The 24,482-nt window shown below is 38.3% G+C and overlaps 1 protein-coding gene across 5 annotated transcripts; it reads left to right on the forward strand.

The window, feature by feature from the left end:
* The first annotated feature begins 49 nt into the window (after window positions 1-49).
* Window positions 50-23,535, forward strand: LOC134744550 (protein Son-like). Of its 5 annotated transcripts, none has more exons than XM_063678376.1 (14): window positions 50-968; window positions 2,775-2,861; window positions 3,843-4,022; window positions 5,245-5,408; window positions 6,035-6,210; window positions 7,161-7,307; window positions 7,917-7,993; window positions 9,350-9,516; window positions 10,991-11,076; window positions 11,243-11,323; window positions 11,915-12,031; window positions 18,427-18,594; window positions 20,581-20,754; window positions 21,866-23,535. In XM_063678376.1, the coding sequence occupies exons 1-14, from the start codon at window positions 130-132 to the stop codon at window positions 21,977-21,979; spliced, it is 2,577 nt and encodes an 858-aa protein (XP_063534446.1). In that variant the 5' UTR covers window positions 50-129; the 3' UTR covers window positions 21,980-23,535. The 5 variants fall into 5 exon arrangements, with proteins under 5 accessions (XP_063534446.1, XP_063534444.1, XP_063534445.1 ...); XM_063678374.1 differs by having other exon boundaries at window positions 18,427-18,618; window positions 21,866-23,533; XM_063678375.1 differs by having other exon boundaries at window positions 11,930-12,031; window positions 18,427-18,618; window positions 21,866-23,533.
* Window positions 23,536-24,482: the final 947 nt, after the last annotated feature.

Raw genomic sequence — 24,482 nt, forward strand, 5'->3', positions numbered from 1 at the left:
TTTCATGTTGCCTACATTGTCATTTAAAGTCGCCAACATGATAAAAATAAAATGTCAAACCAAACGTCAAAACTCGACAAAATGGTGGTTGTTTTCATGTGCATTTGGTTGAATACATAATACAATAAAATGACGAGTTTGATTGACAAAATAGAGTTGCTAATCAAGAGGGAAAAAACCACGCCGGAGCGAAAGAAAAAAGAAGAAGCGTCAAAATCCTCCAGTGAAATTCTTTCAGAGCTATTCAGTGCCTTCAACGCCGATCCTCCCAAAATCGATGAAGCTTCTCTGAAGAAATCAAAGAAAAGCAAAAAGAAACACAAGAAGGAGAAGAAGAAACGGAGTCGGAGCAGTAGCAGCAGCAATTCTGATGATAGCGACTACTCTCCCAAGCACAAGAAACGGAAAAAAAGCAAGTCTAAGAAAAAGCGCGATAGGTCGCGGTCAAGCACACCTAGCAAAAGCAACATACCACCTAAAATTAAAGCCGATTTAGAGGCGATAAGAATCAAAAATGAGTCCGGTCGCATTAGCTCTGATGATTTTCGTCACGAAATAAAACTTAAAACAGAACCTAAAGAAGTACAACACCGGAGAGTCTCTATCAAAATAGAAGAGCCTCACAACTACAGCGTCGACGTTTCTAACTTGGATGCTAGTCTCATTCCTATGCCAGATTCTCCTAAACATGAGGACCTACGTCAAAAGTTAGACAGTAAAAAACAAGAAGCTGAAGACAAGTCAAAGAGTAAAATTCAAATTAAGAATTTGAAGTTTAGCGCAGTTTTTGAGGAAACTGTTAAGAAAGCCGAAGAAGAAGCCAGGAAGAAAGCTGAGAAGTTTGAAGAAGGTGAATACACAGACTCCTCCAGCAGCAATGAGAAGCTAGAAGTTCCCAATGCAGAGTTCCCCAAATCCTCAGATCCTGGAGGTATACTTAAGAAGCAAGCTGCAGAAGAATCTAAAGTGTAAGTTTTTTAATATCATCAGTGCTGGATTAGCCACGAAGCAAGAGTAGCAAATGCTATGGGCCCCGCGCATTTGGGGCCCCGCTCACCAACGTTTTCTGACCATAAACAAAGTATTATTTATATAAAAGATTTAGTCACAATTACTAAGAAGAAAATATTTGCATCAAAATGATCAACTATAATTTTATTTTTCTATCTGCTGGTCATACCAAAAATAATGTTTCGCACCGCACTACACACAAGTTGGCAATACTGCTAAACAAATGGACAACGGTATGAAATTCAGGTGTTTATTGTCACCATTGATAACATACTCAGTTATCATAAAATTGTTGGCATTTTCGGAATATTCCGAGAGCTAAAAATCTCTTCCACCAGAAGAAATTTTGATAAAATCTGCAACCATAGTAATTAAGTGCTTACACAGATGATTTGGAGAACAGTCTGGGCGACGAGTTACTTCAGTTCGCTGCAATGCTCAATTCTGATGTGGCTAGTATTATTGACAGCAGGAATCATGAGGCTCTGGAAATGCAGGTTTACAAGCTGATGAGAAATCATTCTTTACAATCTTGTTTTCCGAACGTTGAAATTGCTTTGCGCATTTATTAGCCTCTCATGATCACCAACTGCAGTGGTGAACGATCTTTCTCAACATTAAAACGTGTTAAAAATGAATTGATTGAGCCAACCCAACAATGTCTTAATCACCTCACTTTAATGAATATTGAACATGATTTACTTCGAGAAGTCAATATCAACAGCATTATTTATAAATTTTCCCAAATTAAATCAAGAAAAGTTTGAGTTTTGAATGATTCAAGTCAAGTCAATGATATAAGTCAATAAAAGTTTGTTTTATTTAATACCATAAACTTGATAAGTACCTAACCTAAACAAAACAGTCTAAGGGCCCCTTGAGAAAATTTGCTACAGGCCCCGCGCTGGCTTAATCCAGCACTGAATATCATGCATTACAAACGGGTCTCTAGTCATATTGTATAGGGTATTTAAAATAAATAAATAAATAAATAAAATAAATATAGGGTATTTGACTGTATTTAAAATAAATTATTTTACACCACGCATTAAATAAAGCACCAGAAGATTAAGGGGGGTTTTAGTGTCACGCGGACTGTCCGTGCGGATTGATCCGCACCGGACCAATATGTATTAAGTTCAGGGAGCGTTTTAGAGTGGTTCAGGGACGAATCATGCTGTCCCTTTCTTATGTACTATCCCTTTCGGGTAATGTGGTGTGGTAGGTTGTCAATATTCAAGTAATAATCTTATCTGTGGTCGTACACGCAATGGGACGTCAAGTTGTGCCAACCCTAATAATTGCTCGGAGCAATGCTGAGCCGAACGGAGCCGAGAATGCCCGAAAGGAGGAGTTTCGCATCCCTGATACTAACAACACTATTAGCATATAAACAATGAACAAATTCTGTCTCTTTTAAAAACTACCAAATTAATTATCTGCCAAAATTAAATTGCCACCAATTCATTGTAGACTTTTAGTATGACTAGAGTTTTGAATGATTCATGGTTAGTTTTACTAGTCTTATATTGACTGGGATATAGACCGTGATTACCTTTTGTATTATTTATGAGCTCCCGATATTTCGACGCAGTTACATGCATCATGTTCCCGTGACCATGATATGATGCCCCGGTATCCCGGTCAATATTAGCCAAGTTTTAGTATGACAGTAATAATTGATACATCAGAAACATTATTCTATTTTTCCAATATTACCATGTTGTGCAGGTAGTTTTATACTGTTTTTTTTTTGCTCACAGGTCAGATGAAGATAGGAGCCACTCTAAGAAATCCAAAGAAAACTCCCACAAATCTTCAAGAAGGGACAGAAGCAGATCCAGAAAGAGGTATATGCTGTATAGGACATAAATATGGATAAATAAAATTATCTCATTATCATGTTTCCTAAATATTATTATTAACCACGCAACTCCATGTGGTTACACTGCAAGCCATAAAACAACCTGTGCAGTTTTAAATTTAGAACCTCAAAAAGAAAAAACGGAACGGAACCCTTATAGGATCACTTGTGTGTCTGTCTGTCCGTCTGTCACAGCCTATTTTCTCTGAAACTACTGGACCAATTAAGTTGAAATTTTGGTACACATATGTAATTTTGTGTCCCAAAGACAGACATGTAACGTAAACAAATGAATTTTAAACATGGAGGCCACTTTTGGGGGTAAATGAGACAATTTAAAAATAAAGTTTTTCAAACTATATCGTGTTACATATCAAATGAAAGAGCTCATTGTTTGAAACTTAAATATATTTTTTTATAATTTTAGGATAATCAATTTAGAAGTTATTCAAGTAAATAGGCAAAAAATGGCCATCCCCCCTTTATCTCCGAAACTACTGGGTCTAAAATGTTGAAAAAAATACACAAAATAGATCTTAACCTATAGATTACATGAAAACCTACTAGATAATTCAGTCAAGCGTGAGTCGGACATAATTACTAAGTTTTTGATCCCGACCCTACAGGTTTCTTAAAGACATTTCACTCACGTTTCACATAAAAAATACATTGTTTAAATTGTGTAATGTACGGAACCCTTGGAACGCGAGTTCGACTCTCACTTGGCCGGTTTTCTTTTTACCCTACGCTCTACCCAACACTGTGAAATATCAAAAACCTGATGTAAACTCTCACATGCTTTCAATTTTGTACCTATGAAATCGTGGTGCGACATTGGTTATGGTGGACTTTTCTGTCAACATAATATCAAAATGGTGGGCTTGTTAATGAATGAAAATCTTTATTCTACGATTTTGGCATATAATACACTTATGAAACCTGTTAATTCATCAATGATTGTCCCTAGGTCAGTCAGCAAGTCCCGTCGCTCCCGGTCCCGGTCAGCTTCACGCCGCCGCCGTCGCTCCCACTCGCGCGGCCACGAGCGGTCGCGGCGCCGGTCGCGGTCGCGTGAGCGGGACCGACACGAGCGGGACCGGCACCGGCCGAGGCATGTGTCACCAAGACACAGGGGGAGAAGATCCAGGTAAAAGAATCACATCATCATCATCATCATCCTGCCCTTTTCCCAACTTCATTTGGGGTCGGGCCTTCTTGTGCATCTGCGCCAGGACAATCTGTCCCGTGTTGTCAGTGGTGGGATGGTTTGCGTCTTCAGGTCTCTTTTGACAGTGGACCACCAGGAAGCCGGAGGTCTACCCGATGCTCTTTGCTTGGTGGTGATATTAAGCACGGTTTTTACGGAATAGTTGTCGTCCCGTAAAAGAATCACATACTTAATGATATAAACCTTTTTCAATGGTCCCGATATTTTGCGCGATTCTTGCGTCCATAACCTACACACTTTGCATAGATGGTATGAGAGAATCACGACTTATGTGACTTACATTGTCCTACTAAAACTAGTACTTTGGTCAGGGGGGTGTCACTACGCAGTTTAGGTACATTTGGCCGCGCGCCTCCCGGGCAGGCGTATGGCAGTGGGCTGCCGCTCGGTTCGCACTATTATCGTGTCACTCGTGCAAAATTTAAAATACACATGGCTTCGAAACCTAAATCTCGATCTAATCTGTATAAAACATCCTTAATTTATTGAATATTGATTGCCCAGAAACAATATTAATAACTGACTGACATATTTTCAAACGAATACGGCAGTGGCATACCTACTTCCGTGAGAATCAGACAGGGTAAAAAAATTATGTTTACAGAATCAACGTTTGTAATTCCTACATATTTATCTTAAAATTAATAAATCAATAGGTAGGTATAGGTACAAAAACTTGTCAAGTGACAACCCCGTGCCGACACTCACAGCTCTGTCATAAAACTGCGGCGTGCAAAGAAGATTCACGGTTCGTGCGCGGTTATAAGTTTCAATTTTGTTTGCAGGCGGCGAGTATAGGTAAAATTTTATACCTAAATCTGACTTTTGTGAAGAAGTGAATTTTCTGTACGGTAGTACTATTAGTTATTCTGTGCTTTGGTATAATTATACCTGTTCTTAGCTTTTTAAATTCGGTCCTCAAGGAACTTAAAATCTACATGACTACTCAATGCAAATGCTATTGTCGATGTCGACATCAACTCAGAGAACCCAGACCTACTTCAGAATCTTCAAAATCTACCAATGTTACCATTGCATTTCGGAGTAAGCCAAAACCTAATAAGCTCCGGTATAGGCATAGGTTGAGGTATAGATAGGGAGGTAACAGCATGTTCACGGTATGTTAACATGATTTTCTTAGGTCACCAACCGGGGTGAAGCTAGCAGACAGCGAGAAGAAGCGTCTTCTAGAAGTAGCGAGAAGGAACGCCATCAACATGCTGAAGAACGGCGCCGTGCCCGCCGGCGCGGCTGCTTTGCCGCCGCACACTAGAAACCAGGTCATGGCCGCCATACAATCAGGGGGTAAGTACAGAATGCCCACCTTTTCTCTAAACATGCGCAGAACGGCGGATAGCACGCAGGGTTCGAAATTATCCAGATAATCATCCGATAATTATCCCAGGTTTGGATGGTGCTATATTTATTTTCTTTGAATCCTTTGATAGTTTTTTGCTATGTACAAATAAAAAGTGACCTAATATAGATTAGTTTTTATTAACCATTGAAATATAAGATAATCATCATGTAACAATCTAATTATATTTCGTAAATTTTAGGTTATTAATGTTATTAACAAGTTTGGGAACAAATCAAATTATTTTATTAAATATTTTGATTTGTGTTTTCACACTACTATATATAAATTAATATACTACTATATATATATTAATGTTATTATCAAATCGATAATTATCAGGCATAAAAATCACGATAATTATCAAGATAACTATCATTGATAATTATCCTTTCGAACCCTGGTTTTAGAACTAGCATTTTCTGTACAATTGACATCATTGTCAAAACACTTGTACATATTACTAATGTTGACGACATATGCGGTGTTTGATTTTTAGTTACCTCTTCTTATAGTAATCAGGAACATAAAATTGTTAAAAAAACAAAACAGTTATTATTTTCTGACCAAACAGGTAAATCAGTAGACGAGCTAACAGATTTCTGCAAGCACTTGTCAAAGAAAGAAGCCCTCGGAGAATTGTCTTCCGTCTCATCTCACGACGAAGACATGAGCGAGAACGAAGATACGCTCGCCTTCCATCATCCGTTCCTAGTCAAAGAGAAGGCTCCTATTGTTATGAATATAAGGGTGAGTTTCACATAAACTAAAACCTCTATGCTAAATAATACTGCAAAGTTTTCGACATTATTTCTCTCTCTAAATTAGGGTGCATTGGGGTAAATTGGGTCGAGGGTGGGATAATGTTGAAAATTGCTAAAATCTACAAAACCGGAAGCAGTTCATACTTTGCATGGCAACACTTACGCTATAGCAGTGCATACTACTTCTAGTTTTGTAGATATTACCAGTTTTCAAAATTACCTTGCTTTCGAATTTTTTTTTATACTACGTCGGGTGCAAACAGGCATACGGCCCGCCTGATGTTAAGCAATCTCCGTAACCTATGTACGCCTGCAACTCCGGAGGAGTTACATGCGCGTTGCCGACCCTAACACTCCGCAGTTCATTGAGTTCTGGCAAACTTACTCACCGGCAGGAACACAACACTATGAGTAGGGTCTAGTGTTATTTGGCTTCGGTTTTCTGTATGGTGGAGGTACTTCCCCAGTTGAGCTCTGCTCTAGATCAGCGGCCGTAGTACGGTTGCATTTTTATCACCTGTCACCATGCCTGGTACGTTCTAACAAGTACGTAAGTGCGAAAGTGACAAGCGATAAAAATGGAACCATGCTGCCACCGCTGGAATGACACCCGCTGTGCTGTGCCCTACCACACAATGATGACATTCACAGCCAATACCTCTCTTTTGGACGTAGTTTAAGGACATATCCGGGTCCTATAAATAAAAAAAAAAATAAAAAAAAAAATATTTAATTCAGACTTTCAAAAAATCCATATTTTGTTAGTGATACTTAAACTAGGGAACCTATAAACTAAGTGTTGCCTATGCACCTTATGTGTCTTGAACTTAAATACGTCTTTATGTAATTCTAGAAATCTTCATCAGTATAACATTTGAACATTACTTATATTCGTTAATATTTTTCGTAATACTAGTCTGTTACTTTTCCACGTAGGGTGGAGCGCCACTCCCGATCAAGACGAATCCACTGCCAATAGCCAACAAAGAAGAGCTGCGACTACAATTCCCCGTGTCGTCAGGGTCGCAACACAGGGAAAAGGCCACGGAATGGGTACCCGTTTCACCACCAAAGAAAGATATGGTGAGACTTTTATATCATGGAACTCCTTGCAGTTTACACTATACATGTACGCATAATTCCTGCCAACGGGGTTAATGATTATATGTGGTTTTTCATCACAGAAGGGTTCTTTGCTTCAAGTGCACTTTGGACATTTTTATCTGAAATTCCAACAGAAATTCTGATGGAAAACATTAAGGACCCTTTTCTGAAAAACTTTACACATATATAGTTTGTTTTGAATGAAGGATGTTGCTTTTATTTCTTAAAAAATATTCTGAGTTTGGTCAGGGGTGCGAAACTCTTTGCTTCGGGCAAACTCGGCTCCGTTCGGCTCAGCATTGCTCCGAGCAATTATTAGGGTTGACACAGCTTGACGTCCCTTTGCGTGCACGACCACAGATAAGATAATGACTTGAATTTTGACAACCCTAAATAGCCAAAAGGGAAAGTGCCATATATTAGAAAGGAACAACATGATTCGACCCTGAACCGCTGTCAAAGACCGGTTTTATAGGAAGTTTCCTTTCTGTACGGTAGTACTATTATTTATTCTGTGGTTTGGTATTACTAGTACTAACAATCTTTATTATGATTAATTTTTAATGTTTACAAATTTTGGTGTCACAGCAAGTTGCGAAACTGAACTCTAAAACAACAGCCGCCAAACCTGCTGCAATCGCTCCTGCGGAAACTGCTGTGCCTAAGTAAGTCAATTACGTTTTAAAATTGCTATTGTCCTAAATCGGACACTTTTCGCGGACCAGAACACCGATGATTTTTTTAACTTGATTTAGACGTTGCTATCATGTTCAATTTATACAAACAAATTGATAAGTCACAATAAACATGACCCTATCAAAGAGCATATAATCACTAGACCCTATGTGTCAGTGTCAACACTGTCAACAAAAAATGCACTAAACATGACGGCACTGCAAATCCTGCCAGGTCGGCCAGGCAACGTCGCCAACGTCATAGAGTGGCAACGCCGCACGCAACGTATTTGTACACGACATTTGTGACACACACATACGTAAAATTGATGAAAAAATTACGTTGATTTATGTATGATTTCTGTATGAAACAAAGTTTTTCTATTAATTTAGCGCAAACGAATATTCGAAAGTAGATAAATGAGCAAATATTTGTGTAGTAATAGTGTGTAGTGCTTTAATTAAAGCCGATTGAATTTTGTATGAAAATCGAACCACCTTAATGGGCAAGACTGAAAAAAAATCCTCAATTCAAGTTCAAGCCTCATCGTCATCGCCAATCTATAGACCTAAAAATTCCATACAAGAAAAAAATACAAAAAGATGATGTTATGGTCTTTTTTCAGACCTTTACCCTATAAATAAAGGATTATTTTGTGCCCTGTTAGGGCCCAACTTTCAGTCACATTCCCAAAATGTTGCTGATTTACGTAACTAGAGTGCGTCCATTTACAAAGTAAAACTTGAAGAGGCGGGCGGGTTGTTGCAACAACGCAAGGAAACATAAATATACTGAGAATTTTGCCGGTTATACTGAGATCGGTTACCGGTGTAAAAAAACCGGCCAAGTGCGAGTCGCACTTGCGCACGAAGGGGTCCGTACCATTACGCAGAAAACGGCAAAAAAATCACGTTTGTTGTATGGGACTTAAATATTAATTTTATTCTGTTTTTAGTATTTGTTGTTATAGCGGCAACAGAAATACATCATCTGTGAACATTTCAACTGTCTAGCTATCACGGTTCATGAGATACAGCCTGGGGACAGACAGACGGACAGTGGAGTCTTAGTAAAGGCTGGCGTCCACTAGGCTCGCCGAGGCGGATCGCAATAATTCGCCTTCTATACATTTACTATGAAACTGCGTCTATTGACGAAGAGCCGCGGCGCGTCGAATCGTATTTACCGTTCATAGTAAATGTATAGAAGGCGAATTATTGCGATTCGATTCGCCTTGGCGAGTCTAGTGGACGCCAGCCTTAATAGGGTCCCGTTTTTACCCTTTGGTAACGCAACCCTACAAATGAAGTGATGAAGCATTAGTGAACAATGTGTGTTGTGTACAGAGCGGCCCCGCTGGCGCTGCCCGCGCCGCCGGCGCCCGCGCCCGTGCCTGTGCCCGTGCCTGTGCCCGTGCCCGTCCCCGCGCCCGCGCCTGTACCCGCGCCCGCGCCCGCGCCCGCGCCGGTCGTGGCACCGCCGCCTTACATGAAGGGCTTCACCACTGGCACGCGTAAGTATTGCTAGTTTCGTTTGAAAGCTTACCCTATAAACCGGTAGATGTCGTTGAACCAAACTCGGCGATATCTACATCGCACTAACGATTATTACGTTTGTATATAAGTGTCGGGGTTTATTTTTATGTAGTGTTTATTTGTGAAGGGAGGTGTGCATAAATTTTGGGAGAAAAGAAAAACTCACAGTACAAAAGGCGGACATAATGCCATGAGGCATTCCCTACCAGGCAGAGATGGGCATTAATCGATTAATCTTTTAGTTAACTAATCAATCGATTAAAAATATCAATCGTCATTTTTTAATCGCGATTAATTTAGTTGCGATTAAATTAGTTGTGAGAATGTTCGACTAACAACTAAATTAGTTTTAGTTTCAATCGACTAAATTTCACGATTAAATCTATATTAAAACTACGTAGTCGCCCGTTTTTGCATTTTTTATCTTGCAATATGTAACTACAAGTACGTATGTATGTAACATACGGAGGTACTCGTATGTTGTAACTATGTTAGTTTGGGTTCCCCAGTTCTTATTTACCCTTAGATAAGAGAAATTAAATCCAATTTCAGAGAGATGCACTACTTTAGTAGCAAAATAATAGTGAGAACAGATCTCACTCCTTAGAAACGGTCAAAATATCGTAAGTAATACATGACTATTTTATTTTTAAACATCCGTTAAGATGTCCTAATTAGTCTGTCAACATAGCCATACCGAGGTATTCTATTCAATTTGCTTCTAACATTAGTCGCGAGAAAATAGTCTAACTAATTAGTCGATTACAAAATTTAGTTGTCCGAAATCAATCGGCAACTAATTTAGTTGCAACTAAATTAGTTGCACTCTATACAACTAAAATTGATCAATCGTCGTTTTCAATCGTCAGTCGCAATTAATTCTTGTAATCTTAATCGTTAATCGTTAGTCGATTACATTTTGCCCATCTCTGCTACCAGGCAACCTTTAGGAAAAGCAGATTGTGGGCGGAGTTCATTTTTCCTTGGATTGTCAAACCACTCCATGTAGAAGGATCCCACCATCAATAACAATGGCACTACCAGCAAGCTTTTGCGGATCAGACACTGGTGAAAAGGAGTTTTCGGATTTTAACATAATTATACCAAAAATAAAGAAATTCAAAATGGCGGCCTATTTTTACAAACTTTGACTACGAATTCATATTAAGGAACAGATTAGAGCAAATTTTCCGTCGGACGTACCGTTTTTTGAGCTACAAGCAAAAAACTGAAAAAGAGCAAAAATTTATGCACACCTCCTGGGATTGCGCAAACTCGGATTACACGCATTTAGGACCAAATGAAAATATTAAAACGATTTCCAGCTTGCTGGGAATTAATTATTCGAAAAAATCAAATTTGATTGGCCAAGAACCCTAACCACATATGGGTGTGGAGCCTATAATTTTTATTTGGTATATATGATATTCAAGATATTTAATTTATTTTCAGAACTAGCCTCAGTTCCGACAGTACCGGCATTGCCTGCCCCCGGACCCCAAGCTTACCCGCCAGGAATTGAACCTCCAAAAGTTATTGTGAGTACCCACCAATGACCAACGAACCACTACGATTACTGTAGTTACATGTAATTTGTGCATGTCTTTTTAAAATGAGAGCATAATTTCGATTGTATGGGAGCAGCGTTTTTGCGGCGGGTTCTTATGACTCTTAAATAAAAGAAAAATGTGATTGTTATTTTAGGACGTTGCGTCGATCGTCTCGCAGAAGTTGTTAATGATAAGAAAAGAACAAGAACAGAACGAGTTGTCTACCACTCGTGGCGTAAGTACAGCTTTCATTTCATTATGTGCAGTGCAGTTGCCCTACCTAGAGTTCAAAGTTTAACCAATTAAATGAAACTTATTAACAGTCACTCCTACTTCTAAAAATGCTTAGAAAACGAGTTTTGATCTGATGATATTCCATGGTTTGGCACATTTCAAACCAAAACCTAGCTTGCTTAGTAAAGTCAATAAAGGGCAACATTCCACACATTCCTTCTAGACTCAGTTTTAAGTTAAATTTAGTATAATTTTAATTTATCAAATCATCTAAATAAATATTTTTCATTTTCTTTTTTCATTTTTTTTCATCTATAAATTAAAAGATCAAATTAGATATTAACACCGAACACATCTCTTCTAACGTGCCAGTTTACCCTATTAAATATAATATAGGTATTTTGTTATTTCCAATTTAATGTTATGATTATGAAGTCTAATTTGTGTTTTTCCCATGCAAAAAATACTACTATGTTTAATACAACGCTACTGGCGTAAACTTGAGACATATTGAGTTATTTTTTATTAATTTCTTATTATTTTCATTTGCATTTTTGTTTAATAATACAAAATTACCATGCGACTTGAACAGTCGTCTGCTCACCAGTTCGGCTGGTCGACCAAGGCGGGCCAGTTCACCGGCTCCACGGGCGCCCACATCCTCACCCCCAAGGAGCTCGCCAGCGGCACGCAGGCCTGGGCCAAGAAGGTACCGTCCCATCTTACCCCACCGCACTCTCCGTGTTTAACCTTCACTAATGTTCAACGTCAATGGAGGAACTTATTTGTTCGTTATTATATTTAGACATAGTTCAAAGTTCAACTTGAATTTATTAACAGTTTTAATAGTATTTTTATTCAAATTCTGTACCTATAGTAAGACCTATCCACTTGCGATGCGAGTCGTACAGTAGCGGCAAATAATCTATCATATTTTTCAGGTACATTTGCATAATATTTGATAATTTCTCAAAAACGGCTCTAGCGTTTTCGAGTAAATTTACAATATAGAGGCATATGAAAACGACAATTCTATCAAACTAGGGTACATTTTTAAAATAATTAGTTGGTTTGAGTTTTCGCGGTACCCCGGTGTCCCCGGTGGGTATTAATTTGTAAAGTACTAATTCGATTTAATTTTCAAACCAGATGCTAACGAGGGCTAAAACTCGATTCCTCTTGGTTTTATTGTTGGTAACATTCGATTTTGAGCATCATCATCAAAAAAGGAATTCAATAATTATAAAATATATTTATTGGTGTGTGAAGTCCCCAATCCGCATTTCGCTAACGTGGCTACCTATTTTGCCACGTGCAGTGAGTGGGACGTAAGTATATAATGGTCGTGATGATGATACAATCATTGTTTACATAATATATAAAGTCTAATTTCACGAATTTTCGAATGAATGCCTGCAAAAAATAGCAATATGATATAGCGATTTTTATGCCGCTACTGTAGGTGTATCGAGTTTTTATACAGTCGGCGAAACAATAGTCATTTATTACTCGTCGCCTGTAGTGTTAGCACAGGAGCGCCGCTACAGTATCTCGCCCGCGGGTTACTGTCCCTCTGTAATTAATACAGTTTGAAAGAGACGGGTAGTCTATTTCGCGCGCAAGATACTGTCGCGGACCTCCTGTGCTAAGCCTACTGTTTAAACTTTCTCGCTTAGTCTCGCCAAGTCTCACCAAGTAAACTAGTGTTCAGATCATATTATTCAATATTTTTACGTAACTGGTTCATATTGTTAGGTGTAATAGGATTTATACATGATGTTTAATATATATCATAAGCGGCATCGTTTCTAAAGTTTATATTTTTAAACACAGTATTTAAAGTACATTTCTAAGGTTCCCCAATTGTACTAAGAACATTTGTGGCGATTAAACACTTTACATCGGTGAATATTTTGTTTTTTAAAGTGTCAAACAAAACCTGGCTAAAAGAGCTATATTTCATATACATATCCCAAATATTGAACTTTACAAATTTTTATCTAACAACTTAAAATTAACTTTATGTCATAAGACTTGTGTATAAGAATATGTATTAGTGTATAACGGTTTTGTTTGATACTTTAAGCCTGAGGACTAATCTTCTTTCAGTTCCGCCGCCGTTGCCGCCCGCTGCTGTGGTCAGAACTTATAATACAAGTGTATTATTCTTTCCGACCAAATTATTTACATGATGGTTGCAATAACATGCTCTTGCGTTTAATCTTGGGGTACTCTGGTAGCATTTTGTTTTGACGATCTTTATATCAGGAAGACATGCTTTAGACCCATGGATGCCTATGCCTATTTCTTACGATAGCCAAGTAACATTCCTTAAAAGGACTCAGGGGACTTTTACTTTTAAAACGCCAAGTTGTGTTTTTTTACATATTTTACTTTGGTCATAGGTAATTAAATTTCTATGGAAATAGTCACTGCCATCCGCTACATATTTTTACAAAAAAATGTATGACTGCCTGCTTTTGAAGTAATTCTATAAAGAATAAGGAATAAATGGGCTAAATTGTCAAATTTTTTATTTACCTAGTGCAAGTCGCCACACTGTTATTGTAAAGGCGAAAATACCCCCCCTTTGGCGGGTAAGCACGGAACGATCTCGTGTATACCGGGTCAGATCAGCTTTGTTTGACCTTAGGAACAATCAACAATCGTACCAAGCGGCATCATAAATAAGCAAAAAATCAGAACTAACCGGATTTGACGCAAACGCTAAATGTATATTAAAGTTACTGAATTACTATAACTCGTTAACCTTCAGGCCGATCCTTCCCATATTTGAACTTAAAAATCGTATTTATCTGAACTACGCTTAATTCTGTCAAATATCATGAATATTGATACTGTATACATGGTGGATAAAAAATAAGTGCATTCCCGTTGCCAGGGAGGTTTTGGGATTATACTGAGCCAATTTTACCAACCACGAAATCGCGAAAAAAATTTTGGCTGTTTCGTACATTTTGGCTGGTCCATTTTCCATGGAGGGTAAAAACATTTTTCGCGATTTCGTGGTTGGTCCCATAGTAAAAGTTGCTCAATATAATCCCAAAACCTCCCTGGCAACGGGAATGCACTTATTTTTTAACATCCTGTATATGTATGATACTCAGGATATAGTCGAACAACCATGCCAACAATACTTCACATGACAAAGACCAAGGATACTTCAAAATCTTCAAATGAAATGTTGTTGCAACCATCACCTTTGACATTTTTTCGTCAAGTGTAAAGAGAGAACTGATTAGTTCGCTCATTACACTATAATCCTGGGTCCAACGCAATGATAGTTCTTATGCCATTGCCAATGGCATGCTTACTATCATTGCCAATACTTGCAAACAAATATTCAGTTTTCCCCCCATACAAAGACTGACACTAGCGTTATTTTAATATTATTTTTATTAGTAATTTACTTTATTTTAAACTGGCACAGTTATTATATAATTATACAGTTTTCATATGATTATTCTGTTGTGTTAAATCAATTTAGATATTTAACGCTTGGGTGACAAGGCTCTTATTTTAATTTATTTCGGGGGCATTACAATGGTGTGACCCGGGATCGATTTTATAAAGCTACAATTTATAATTTTACTAATCTAAAGCGGCAAAGGCCGCTCATGATTATAGTATGAATTATCTCAAATGATTTTTTCGCCCAAACCCTTCGCCGTTAAACAAAAGGCATTGTTTCTTTTGTGCACCGCGGTAGCTACCTCATTTCTCATTAGTGAAAAGGATCACGCCCGTTTTAAAAGCAATTTTGGCGTGTTACACATAGGGCTCAAATTTATGTAACAGCTTTTTACTATCCGAATATTCTTACCTGTCGTCCTACATTACCCAAACGCTGAATGCTGTTATCTGAATTTGAACCATAAAAGTAAAACTCTAAAATTGCCTTTTAAACGGGCGTGATCCTTTTCACTGATGAGAAATGAGGTAGCCACCGCAGCGCACAAAAGAAACAATGCCTTTTGTTTAACAGCTTAGGGTTTGGGCGAAAAAATCATTGGAGATCTATAGAAATCAATATTACAGGTGTACATCTGTAAAATTATAACTTGTACTTATATTTATGGAATGCATTTATGATTTATTATTTTATCTACACACATATCATAAACCCTCTATGATGCCTTCAAAATCCGTAAATAATGGCAAACATTAAGATAAACTGTTTTGTTACAGCAAATTTTGTATCTGTGAAAATGTTATTATTGCTAAATAATAACATCGGTTTCGATAACATTATTTTATTCAAATTTCGAACATCTCTGAAAAACAAAGAAATTTGATTTGACCTCTATTCTAATATCAGTCGAGATGACGTTTTATTTTATCGAAATGAAATGTCAATTGCATACAAATTTGACAAATCTCGCTTGTTAGTTGGTATCGAACGATATGGCAATCGACCCCCACTCTAGTTTGTCTCTGAATTAAAAAAAACTACGGATGCGTGACATGCGTGAAAAAAGTTTTCTTTGCCGCCATTTGACGTGCAGTTTATCTTTTTATTCGTTTGTAAGTAAAAAATAATTTGTTCTGTTGTTTTTAAAGTAACTAGTGAAGTTTCGTGTAAAATGTGCGATAAAGATATTTCGGAGACGCCATCGCCACCTCATATCCGCGAATTCCGCCAGAGAGCAACTATGCCCCAATGTCGGCTGTAATATGAGGTTAGTGAATATATCATAGAAAGTTTATAATATATGTGTAGATAAAGCAGTGTATGTAACTGTACATAATTAGGCATTAAAACACTCGTGTGATTCTATTATGAGACTCACTACGTTCGTTTCATAAACCCACACTCAGTTTTTATGCCTTTCATTATGTAGCAGTCACATAAACTACTATTATACATATTACAATTCAATCATACTCATAAAGCATATAATTTCTTAAGTAGATATAAATATTCTTCTCATCGATATCTACTACGTACCTATTTATTGACATTTAAAGAGTTAATCATACGTTAGAAGTCAGTCTTTTAAGATTTAAGCCGATTTTTTAATGAGCTGCAAAGATATAGAGAATTGAATGTGTCGGTACAGTCGCCATCAGATATATCGGAGCGGCCGAGGTGCTCAAAAATATCTAAACACGCACTCTAAGCCCTTGACAATAGAGGCATGTTCAGATATTTGCGAGCACCTTGGCCGCTCCGATATATCTTATAGCGACTGTACAATGTACATTGTACATCTAAATTCTAAAGTTATTTGATCAATATCGCAAGCACGAACCCGTTTTACGAAAAGTTTGTGACATGTAATTGATGTAATACAAGCGAGTCTGTTTTTATTAGAACCGGACCTCGCTTGTTTTACAAATAACAATATTTCGCGAAACGGGGCGCTGACCTTGCGGATACCTATTAGTTGTATTGAAGTTTGGCATATTTGGCTCATTAGAAAAATGAGGCTAAAATGGGGAATCCGCGAATATTTGTTGCAGCTTTTAAGTGATAAGGAGAACCGCGCACTACGTTAGCGAGCGAGCGAGCGCTAGGTGCGACACACCAGGTAAGTTTCCTACAAAGGGGAAACTGGAAAATTATTGTCGTTCTGTATTCATATCAAATTTACTCACTTTTTATGCAACTGTCATTTAAACTTGTACATATTATTTGATGAACGGCTGTGTCGATTATAATTTATTTAAATTTGTAATTTATTGGTCTGTGTGTTGATAAGTACGAGAGTTGCGTTTATAAGGGCATCCTTTAGTTGGCGCTGTTGCACGGAGCAGGGGCCCATTTCTCGAACGGTATTAGACTAATATTAGTCCACGAACTGTCAAGTCATATGGGTTACTATGGCAACACAATAATAATATTAGGCCAGGATTACACTTGTAAGTTTTACTTACGTAAGTAGGGACACAGCTATACTACAGAATGAGATATGAATATCGTTATCTCATTCTAGCAAATAGCTTTGTCCCTACTTACGTAAGTAAAACTTACAAGTGTAATCCTGGTCTTAGTCTAATACCGTTCAAGAAATGGGCCCCAGGTGAGCGGGTTATGTACGAATCCAACCGACCGGCTGGAGTCGGGCCGCGTCTGAGCGCATTTTCAATGTGCCTATACATTATGTATGGCAGCAGCGATGGAATCCGTCCGGAGCCGACCGCGTCCGCGAGCAGCCGACCGGCTTGCGGCTGTAAATGTGAAATGCGCTCCGACTCCGCCCTTTCGGTGGGAATCGTACATAAAAGAAAAATAGTAGGTATGAGCAACGCTAACTGGGCGGCCGCGTGCGACGGATTTTACATACAATGGCACCCGCGTGCGTGCGCCCGCTCCGAGCACCCGCGCCAGTTAGCGGGCGCCCTAAAGAAAGCGTTTGCCACTCTTTGACAGACTTTTGTAAGAGTAACAAATACTATCACAAAGAGGAGTTTTAAAAAATATGCATTTTTTACACCTACTAGGATTTAGGAATAAGTATTTCCAGGTATAGTCATTCAAAAAGGGCAATACCGTAGTGTTGTCTCTTTCAAATCAATTTAATAAAACGGGACGACACTACAGTACATATTGCCACTTTATATTCTACTATTTCTTGTCGGACTAGGTTTTGTTACTTATTATTTATTATAAATGTATTTTTATGGCGGTAAGAATGAGTACATATTCAATAAAATATTTTGGTTCTTTAATTATTATTTTTTAACTGAACTCAAATTATAACTTTTAGAGATTTTTTCTTGTTCTATGAAGTGTACTCGTACGAATTATTGTTTCTTTTTCTACAGTCGATAGCTCTGTCAATCCAGAATAAATAAATAAAAAAAAACGTGTAAAAATGTGTACATTTTTAAGCTTCTCGAACGCAACTATCATACTAATGTATTAATAGTGCAATATAATTTATCGGTAACATACAACGTTTGACCTCCGATACTTACCTAAGGGTTATAGGTAGTTACATTAAGTGGACTGTTAATTTCGGCAGTCGAACTCATGTAACCAAGCCCTAAAACTTAGCGATAAAAGAAATTGTACGAGCACTTCTGATAACTATATTCCTCTTAAACGTATCATAAAGCTAACATACTCATAACATTTAGGATCAACTCATGAGGGCAGCGCCAGTAGGAGGGGGGATGGGCATGCATCTCCTCCAGAAAATGGGATGGACCCCGGGCCAAGGGCTCGGAAAAGAGGGCACGGGGACCCTCCAACCGTTACTGTTAGAGGTCAAACTGGACACAAGAGGTCTGCAGGCTAAAGAAGAGGTCAGTACGAGGAACAACAAAGGAGTAAGTAACTTTTTTTGTTTAAGCATGTTTTATGTTTAAGCTTGAATGTATAGTATGAATTTTCTCAAATGATTTTTACGCCTCACAACCTCATCTGTTAAACAAAAGCTTTTTTCTTTTGTTCAGCGGGTACCAATACTGACTGAACGGGAACAAACTCGGTTAAAAAGAAATTTTACTGTCCTACTTATATAGTTCAAATTTATGTAGCAGCTCTGTATTCTGAGGCCACATACAGACAACCGATCGCCTTTTATTAACCAAACTCGTTATCTCAGAATGAGCTGTTACATATTAAACCTTAATTAATACTATCACGATATTTTTAACGACATGGTTGCTTTGGCACGCGCTCGGCACGCGACTAAGGCGCCTCTCCATAAAAGAAACAAAGGCAAAACGAATTAGGGTCTGAGGCTTAAAAATCATTTAGCAAAATTCATACTATATGTGGGTGGGCGTATTTACTTCCAAGCTTGGTTTTAGTTTAACTTGTCCGATTGTGGGTTTGTGATGTGTAAAAATTTGGGTAACATCCTGTTGTCAGAATGAGCTGAAAATCCTTGCTTTAGTAGTATGATAACAATCAAATAAAATAGAATTGATATAGTGTGCAAACAAAAGTGCATCCAAGGCCACTCAACTTCGACTATTTTTTTTAAACTACCTACGCTAAGTAAAGTTATCAATTTCATGCTCTTAACAAATAAACAGTGCGAGAAAGACGTAACCCGATAGATTTTAAAGGTGTATTCTTAACCGCATTTAGAGACTAAAATATCGTAAACTTTTCTGAAATCGGTCTTGTTTTAGAGATAATAAATAACAATTCTTGTGAAAATTTGCTTACGTAATTAACTCAGTGAAAAACGCATTTTTGGCTGCGATACTACCACCACCATGTGACTTGGTTTACACACATATATGTAACTTATAAATGACACATTAAAGTGTAAATATAATAAAAACTACTTTTTCGATATGTTTTTTTTTTGCCAAGATGTAAAAGGAAACAAACGCATAAAAATATTTATTTTTTGCTTCTTATGACCTCAGGAATGCGTTGCGTGGTTAAAGGTCAGGTCAGGAGTGGTGCTGTCGGATTACTCTTTCTCATCCTGTAAATCTGTTTGACAATATATATATTTTTGAAATAAAACTATGAAAACGGATTATATCGCGTATATTGAATTTATAATACATCCCGACGTTTCGAACCCTTTACAGCGTTCGTGGTCAACGGGTAACTGAGGAAAAATTACAAAGTGCAAAAATACCCACATACTAAAATAATGAACAATCATAGATTGGCTGACTGGAATCAACTTTAAGGCTGGTTGTACATGCAAAATCGGTTCATAAGGCTAGTTTAAGTTCAGTTTAGTTTAGTTAAGGAACCGATTTTGCATGTACAGCCAGCCTTAAAGTTTGTAGTCTATGATTGTTCATTATTTTAGTATGTGGGTATTTTTACACTTTGTAAGTTTTCCTCAGTCACCCGTTGACCACGAACGCTGTAAAGGGTTCGAAACGTCGGGATGTATTATAAATTCAATATACGCGATATAATCCGTTTTCATAGTTTTATTTCATGAGTAACTATCGCGGTAACCGAAGACAATATTAAATATATATATTTGTTTATAGACAATGTGACAATGTATTATTCTTATTTCCTACAAATTCATCATACCTACTTAAAACGGGTCACTCACGTTTTAATTTATTAAGTATGTCTGTCTCACGGAGGTTTGGTTATTAAAATTCATATAAGTATTCAGCCTTATTGCCCGCCGAAGGCAATACTTTGGATTACCTCGTAAATCATATTAGCTGTTTGCCTTACGTGCTACTTGTTGTGTTACCTGCTTTTTAAATATACAGAACACCACCAGCCGGTATATTATGTGTTCCATTATAACCTCAGTCTTATACTATTAGCTATAAAAAATAAATTTTCAGATGAAAGTTCAACGTCAGCCGCGGAGGGGCGGCGCAGCGCCTGCGTTATCAGCGGGCGGAAAACATCCTGTATCTTTACTTGGAGAGTACTGCTCTAAACAAAAACTCGGCCCACCCGAGTATAATCTGTGCTTCGAGTGCGGCCCTGATCATAAGAAGAACTTCTTGTTTAAGGTAAGGTTCAATTAGATTTATAGAGCATAGACTAAATACATAGGAGTACTAAGACAAAGACATTATTGTAGCCGCAAATTTAACAACTGAAGTAGGTGAAATAAAAAATGAATACGAATGAAATTAAGCCTTAACGCGGTCGATATAGTGTGCGGTGACTTTCCACAAACGAACTAGTGAAACTCATAATGGCATGCGTTATGGAAATCTCCCGCACCCTTGCGGGGTCTATCGACCAAGGAATATGGTTCCCTGAATGCGAGCCGTGTAGCATGTACACCTATATATTAATGAAACTGAGCCTTTAGGAACCTCCGCACACATTGAAGCATATACAGACATGTCGTGCGTACATAATAGACACTTAAACAATTTTCGTACTACAGCGTGTCCACCCTGTGTGGGAAATTACAGAATGACCCCATCTGATCTAAAAGTAAAGGACTTGACACTTATAGCTGGTCAATCAAATCTTGTCAGTAGAAAAAGGCGGCAAATTTAAAATATGTAGGCGCGAAGGGATGTTATCGTTCCATAGAAAATTTGATTTTCGCGCCTTTTTCTACTGACAAGGCTTGACCAACTATATCTTCCAAAGCTCGACCGTGCCTCGCTCTCTCATTTTGTTATGTTTATGTCATTCATTTCTGTGTTGTTGCCATTTTCATTGCAGAACCTTTTTAATCAATGCTGTATGCTCCAAATCAGTGATTGGTTAAAAATATAACAAATATTCCTCTTGGATCATTTTAATGAAGTCTGTCAAAAATACATTTGAACATACAGCAGTTATATAAAAAGTATGTACCTGATGGCCAGTTTCAACAGTTTTGCCTATTATACTGTATTCAAGTTTGTACTTATAGTGCTGTCAGGCGTGGCTCACTCCGCGATTTCGTCGCGTCGCTGCACGTACATGCGGCTCACACCAATTTTGGTGTCTAGCCATAGTAAATTGTCGCGCACCGCTACGGAACGGACGCCTGCAGGCGCTTGCGCCACCTAGCGGTCATATCTGTCGTAATAGACGCGTTTTGTTAAAGAGTGAACGTTCTGTACCAAGTGCTATTTATTCTGTGGTGCTGTCTGCAATGTTGTATTCTGTCCCCAGGTAAGAGTAGCAGGCGTGGAATACCAGCCGGCGGTGGCGAGCGCCAACAAGAAACAGGCCAAAGCTGATGCCGCGCAACTGGCGCTACAGAAACTGGGAATCGTCACCCCTTAACTATAAAACCATAGACTATTTAAAAGTTAATTTCATAGATAGCATAAGAAGATAACGAACCCATAAATTTGATAAATTTATGTCCGAGGGATGATCATTAAATAGGAAAGTATCGTAGACCTATGGGCAGCAGTAGTGTCCTACAGTTCAGTTCAGTTTATTTATTGGTAAAAAATATTTTACAGGTCACACAGGTACACTTGAAATACGACAGTTATATACAATTAAATATGATTGATAAAATACATTGGTCAAAGATTTCAATTTCGTAAATAATCATTGTGCAATAGTTGTCAATACAATAATATTTTAAATAATCTCTTTCATAAAATCATCAATAGAGTAACATGCTTGGTCAAGTAGTAGACATTTAAGTTTTTTATTAAATATTGAATCGCTTTCTGTAAATTTAATGTCATTAGGAATTTTGTTGTATATTTTTGGCCCGATAACACTGAGAGACTTCGGGCCTTCGCGAGTCGTTGAGTAGGAGCGATTAGCATGGGCATTCTGCGGCTGTCTGCGTCGCGGGTACAGGTTTTTTTATATGCATCTAGGTTTGCTCTAACATATTTGCATGCTTCTAATATATAAACGGCTGGCAGTGTTAATATCTTATGGGTCTTAAATAGTTCCTTGGCGGGGTGATCGAACGGTTTGTTGGTGATTACACGCAAAGCTCGTTTCTGTATTTTGAATACCTTGTCACGGTTTGCGGCCAGACCCCAGAGATCAACGCCTCGGATAAGGATGGAGTGAAAGTATCCGTAATATGCCTTTTTTAGATTATTTGGAGACAGGCTTGGCGCGAGTCTGGACAGGGCGAAACACGCCGATGAAAGTGAGTCGCAAAGATAGTCTATATGAGAGAACCACGTTAACCCTGTCAATGACATGAGCAGCAGAAGTTGCTAAGCGGGCGAGGTGTTCAAAATGATCTTAACGCGACTTTATTGTTAAGAGAATAAGAGCGTGTCAAGGTAATTTTGAACACCTCGCCCGCTTAGCAACTTCTGCTGCTGACTGTGCGAAAATAGATGTTGATGAATATTTTTCAGTTATACTTCTAGAGGATTGATGTATGGACACTGTAACTAAAAATAGGCATAGGGTACACGACTTAGCGACCCCGTATACCTAATTAAACGGTATTGTTTCTGAATAAACTAAATCTGAATCTGAAATCTGGATCGTAATGGTTTTTATAATAAAAACAGAAGATGATGTTCAAGGTTTGATTTTAAACACATAGGATTAGTTTGGTGCTTACATGTTGCTCACCATGATTATTATCTTAAGTTAAGCAATAAGCATTTCACAATAAGGCTGCATATTAAAATGATTTTTAGGCCTTATCAATTTGTTTCTATGAATCTTGGGTTTTTTTTTCTGACCGAAATTTGTAAGTGAAAGAGAAAAAGGATTATGCTGCCATACATTAACCTGTCAATACATGAATATGTCTTTCTCTTACCCCTGGTCGCTCGGTTTCATGTCTATAACTACTTTAATAACAAAACTTCCGTGAGACATAAAAGATATTAAATATATTAATAACGGGTCACTCACGTGTTTTAAGTCGAAAACGCTCGACATGTTTCACTCCGTACCAAGGAGCGTCATCAGGAGCTTGCGTCGACGGTGACGGACCGGCGCAGACTGCGGGCCGCAGCCCTCCGCGCCCGATGACTCGGCGCGGGCGCCGGTGGCGGCAGGGGGGGCGAGAAACTACCCTCGTTTACGGCATTATTGTCAAATGATGGGTTGCACACAAAACACACACACTGTCCACCGACGTAGTACCCAAAACAGTTTTCCAGCTCGGAGGCACTGACCAACCACAATCACGGTTAAAATTCGGATGACGACCAATTTCGATAGCCTCCCGTACTTTTCGCTGAATCACAAACTTTTCTTTCGCCAGCACAGTTACCTTATCGGAACGTATATAGTGAGTCGAATCCGAATCCAATACGTGTCAATACGAGTCATCGGGCGCGGAGGGCTGCGGCCCGCAGTCTGCGCCGGTCCGTCACCGTCGACGCAAGCTCCTGATGACGCTACTCGGTACGGAGTAAAACATGTCGAGCGTTTTCGACTTAAAACACGTGAGTGACCCGTTATTAATATATTTAATGTCTATAACTACTATACTATGTGTATGACTTCACATGATATAAATGTTTACACATGTTATTCACTGAAACAATCTGAAATAAAGCAATGATTTTTATAACAGCTATTTTATTTTAAACCTTGTAGATTTTCTTGACTTCCTGTATATACCTATACTGCATTTGACCCTAACCCATAATAAACTGCATTATTGGTGACCCAATATGTGGAAAGATTTCGGCCACTTTGTCAGTAGCTGGGTCCACACTACGCGAGAGGCAATTTCCTCGCGCACAAAACGGCCAGTGTACACGTACCTCGGCCGAGGCGGCGCGCGCAAGGCACGTTCACACTGGCCGTTTTGCCTCGCGCGTATGCTCACTGTGTG

This window comes from Cydia strobilella, chromosome 10, assembly GCF_947568885.1.
Source record: "Cydia strobilella chromosome 10, ilCydStro3.1, whole genome shotgun sequence".
Taxonomy (NCBI): Eukaryota; Metazoa; Arthropoda; class Insecta; order Lepidoptera; family Tortricidae; genus Cydia; species Cydia strobilella.

What these genes read in the sequence shown, in the direction of transcription:
- LOC134744550 (XM_063678374.1), top strand. Translation starts at nt 130, where the DNA reads ATGACGAGTTTGATTGACAAAATAGAGTTGCTAATCAAGAGGGAAAAA. An exon ending in GCTGCAGAAGAATCTAAAGT is followed by an intron (nt 969 to 2,774) that starts GTAAGTTTTTTA and finishes TTTTGCTCACAG; the next exon opens with GTCAGATGAAGATAGGAGCC. An exon ending in GGCCGCCATACAATCAGGGG is followed by an intron (nt 5,409 to 6,034) that starts GTAAGTACAGAA and finishes CTGACCAAACAG; the next exon opens with GTAAATCAGTAGACGAGCTA.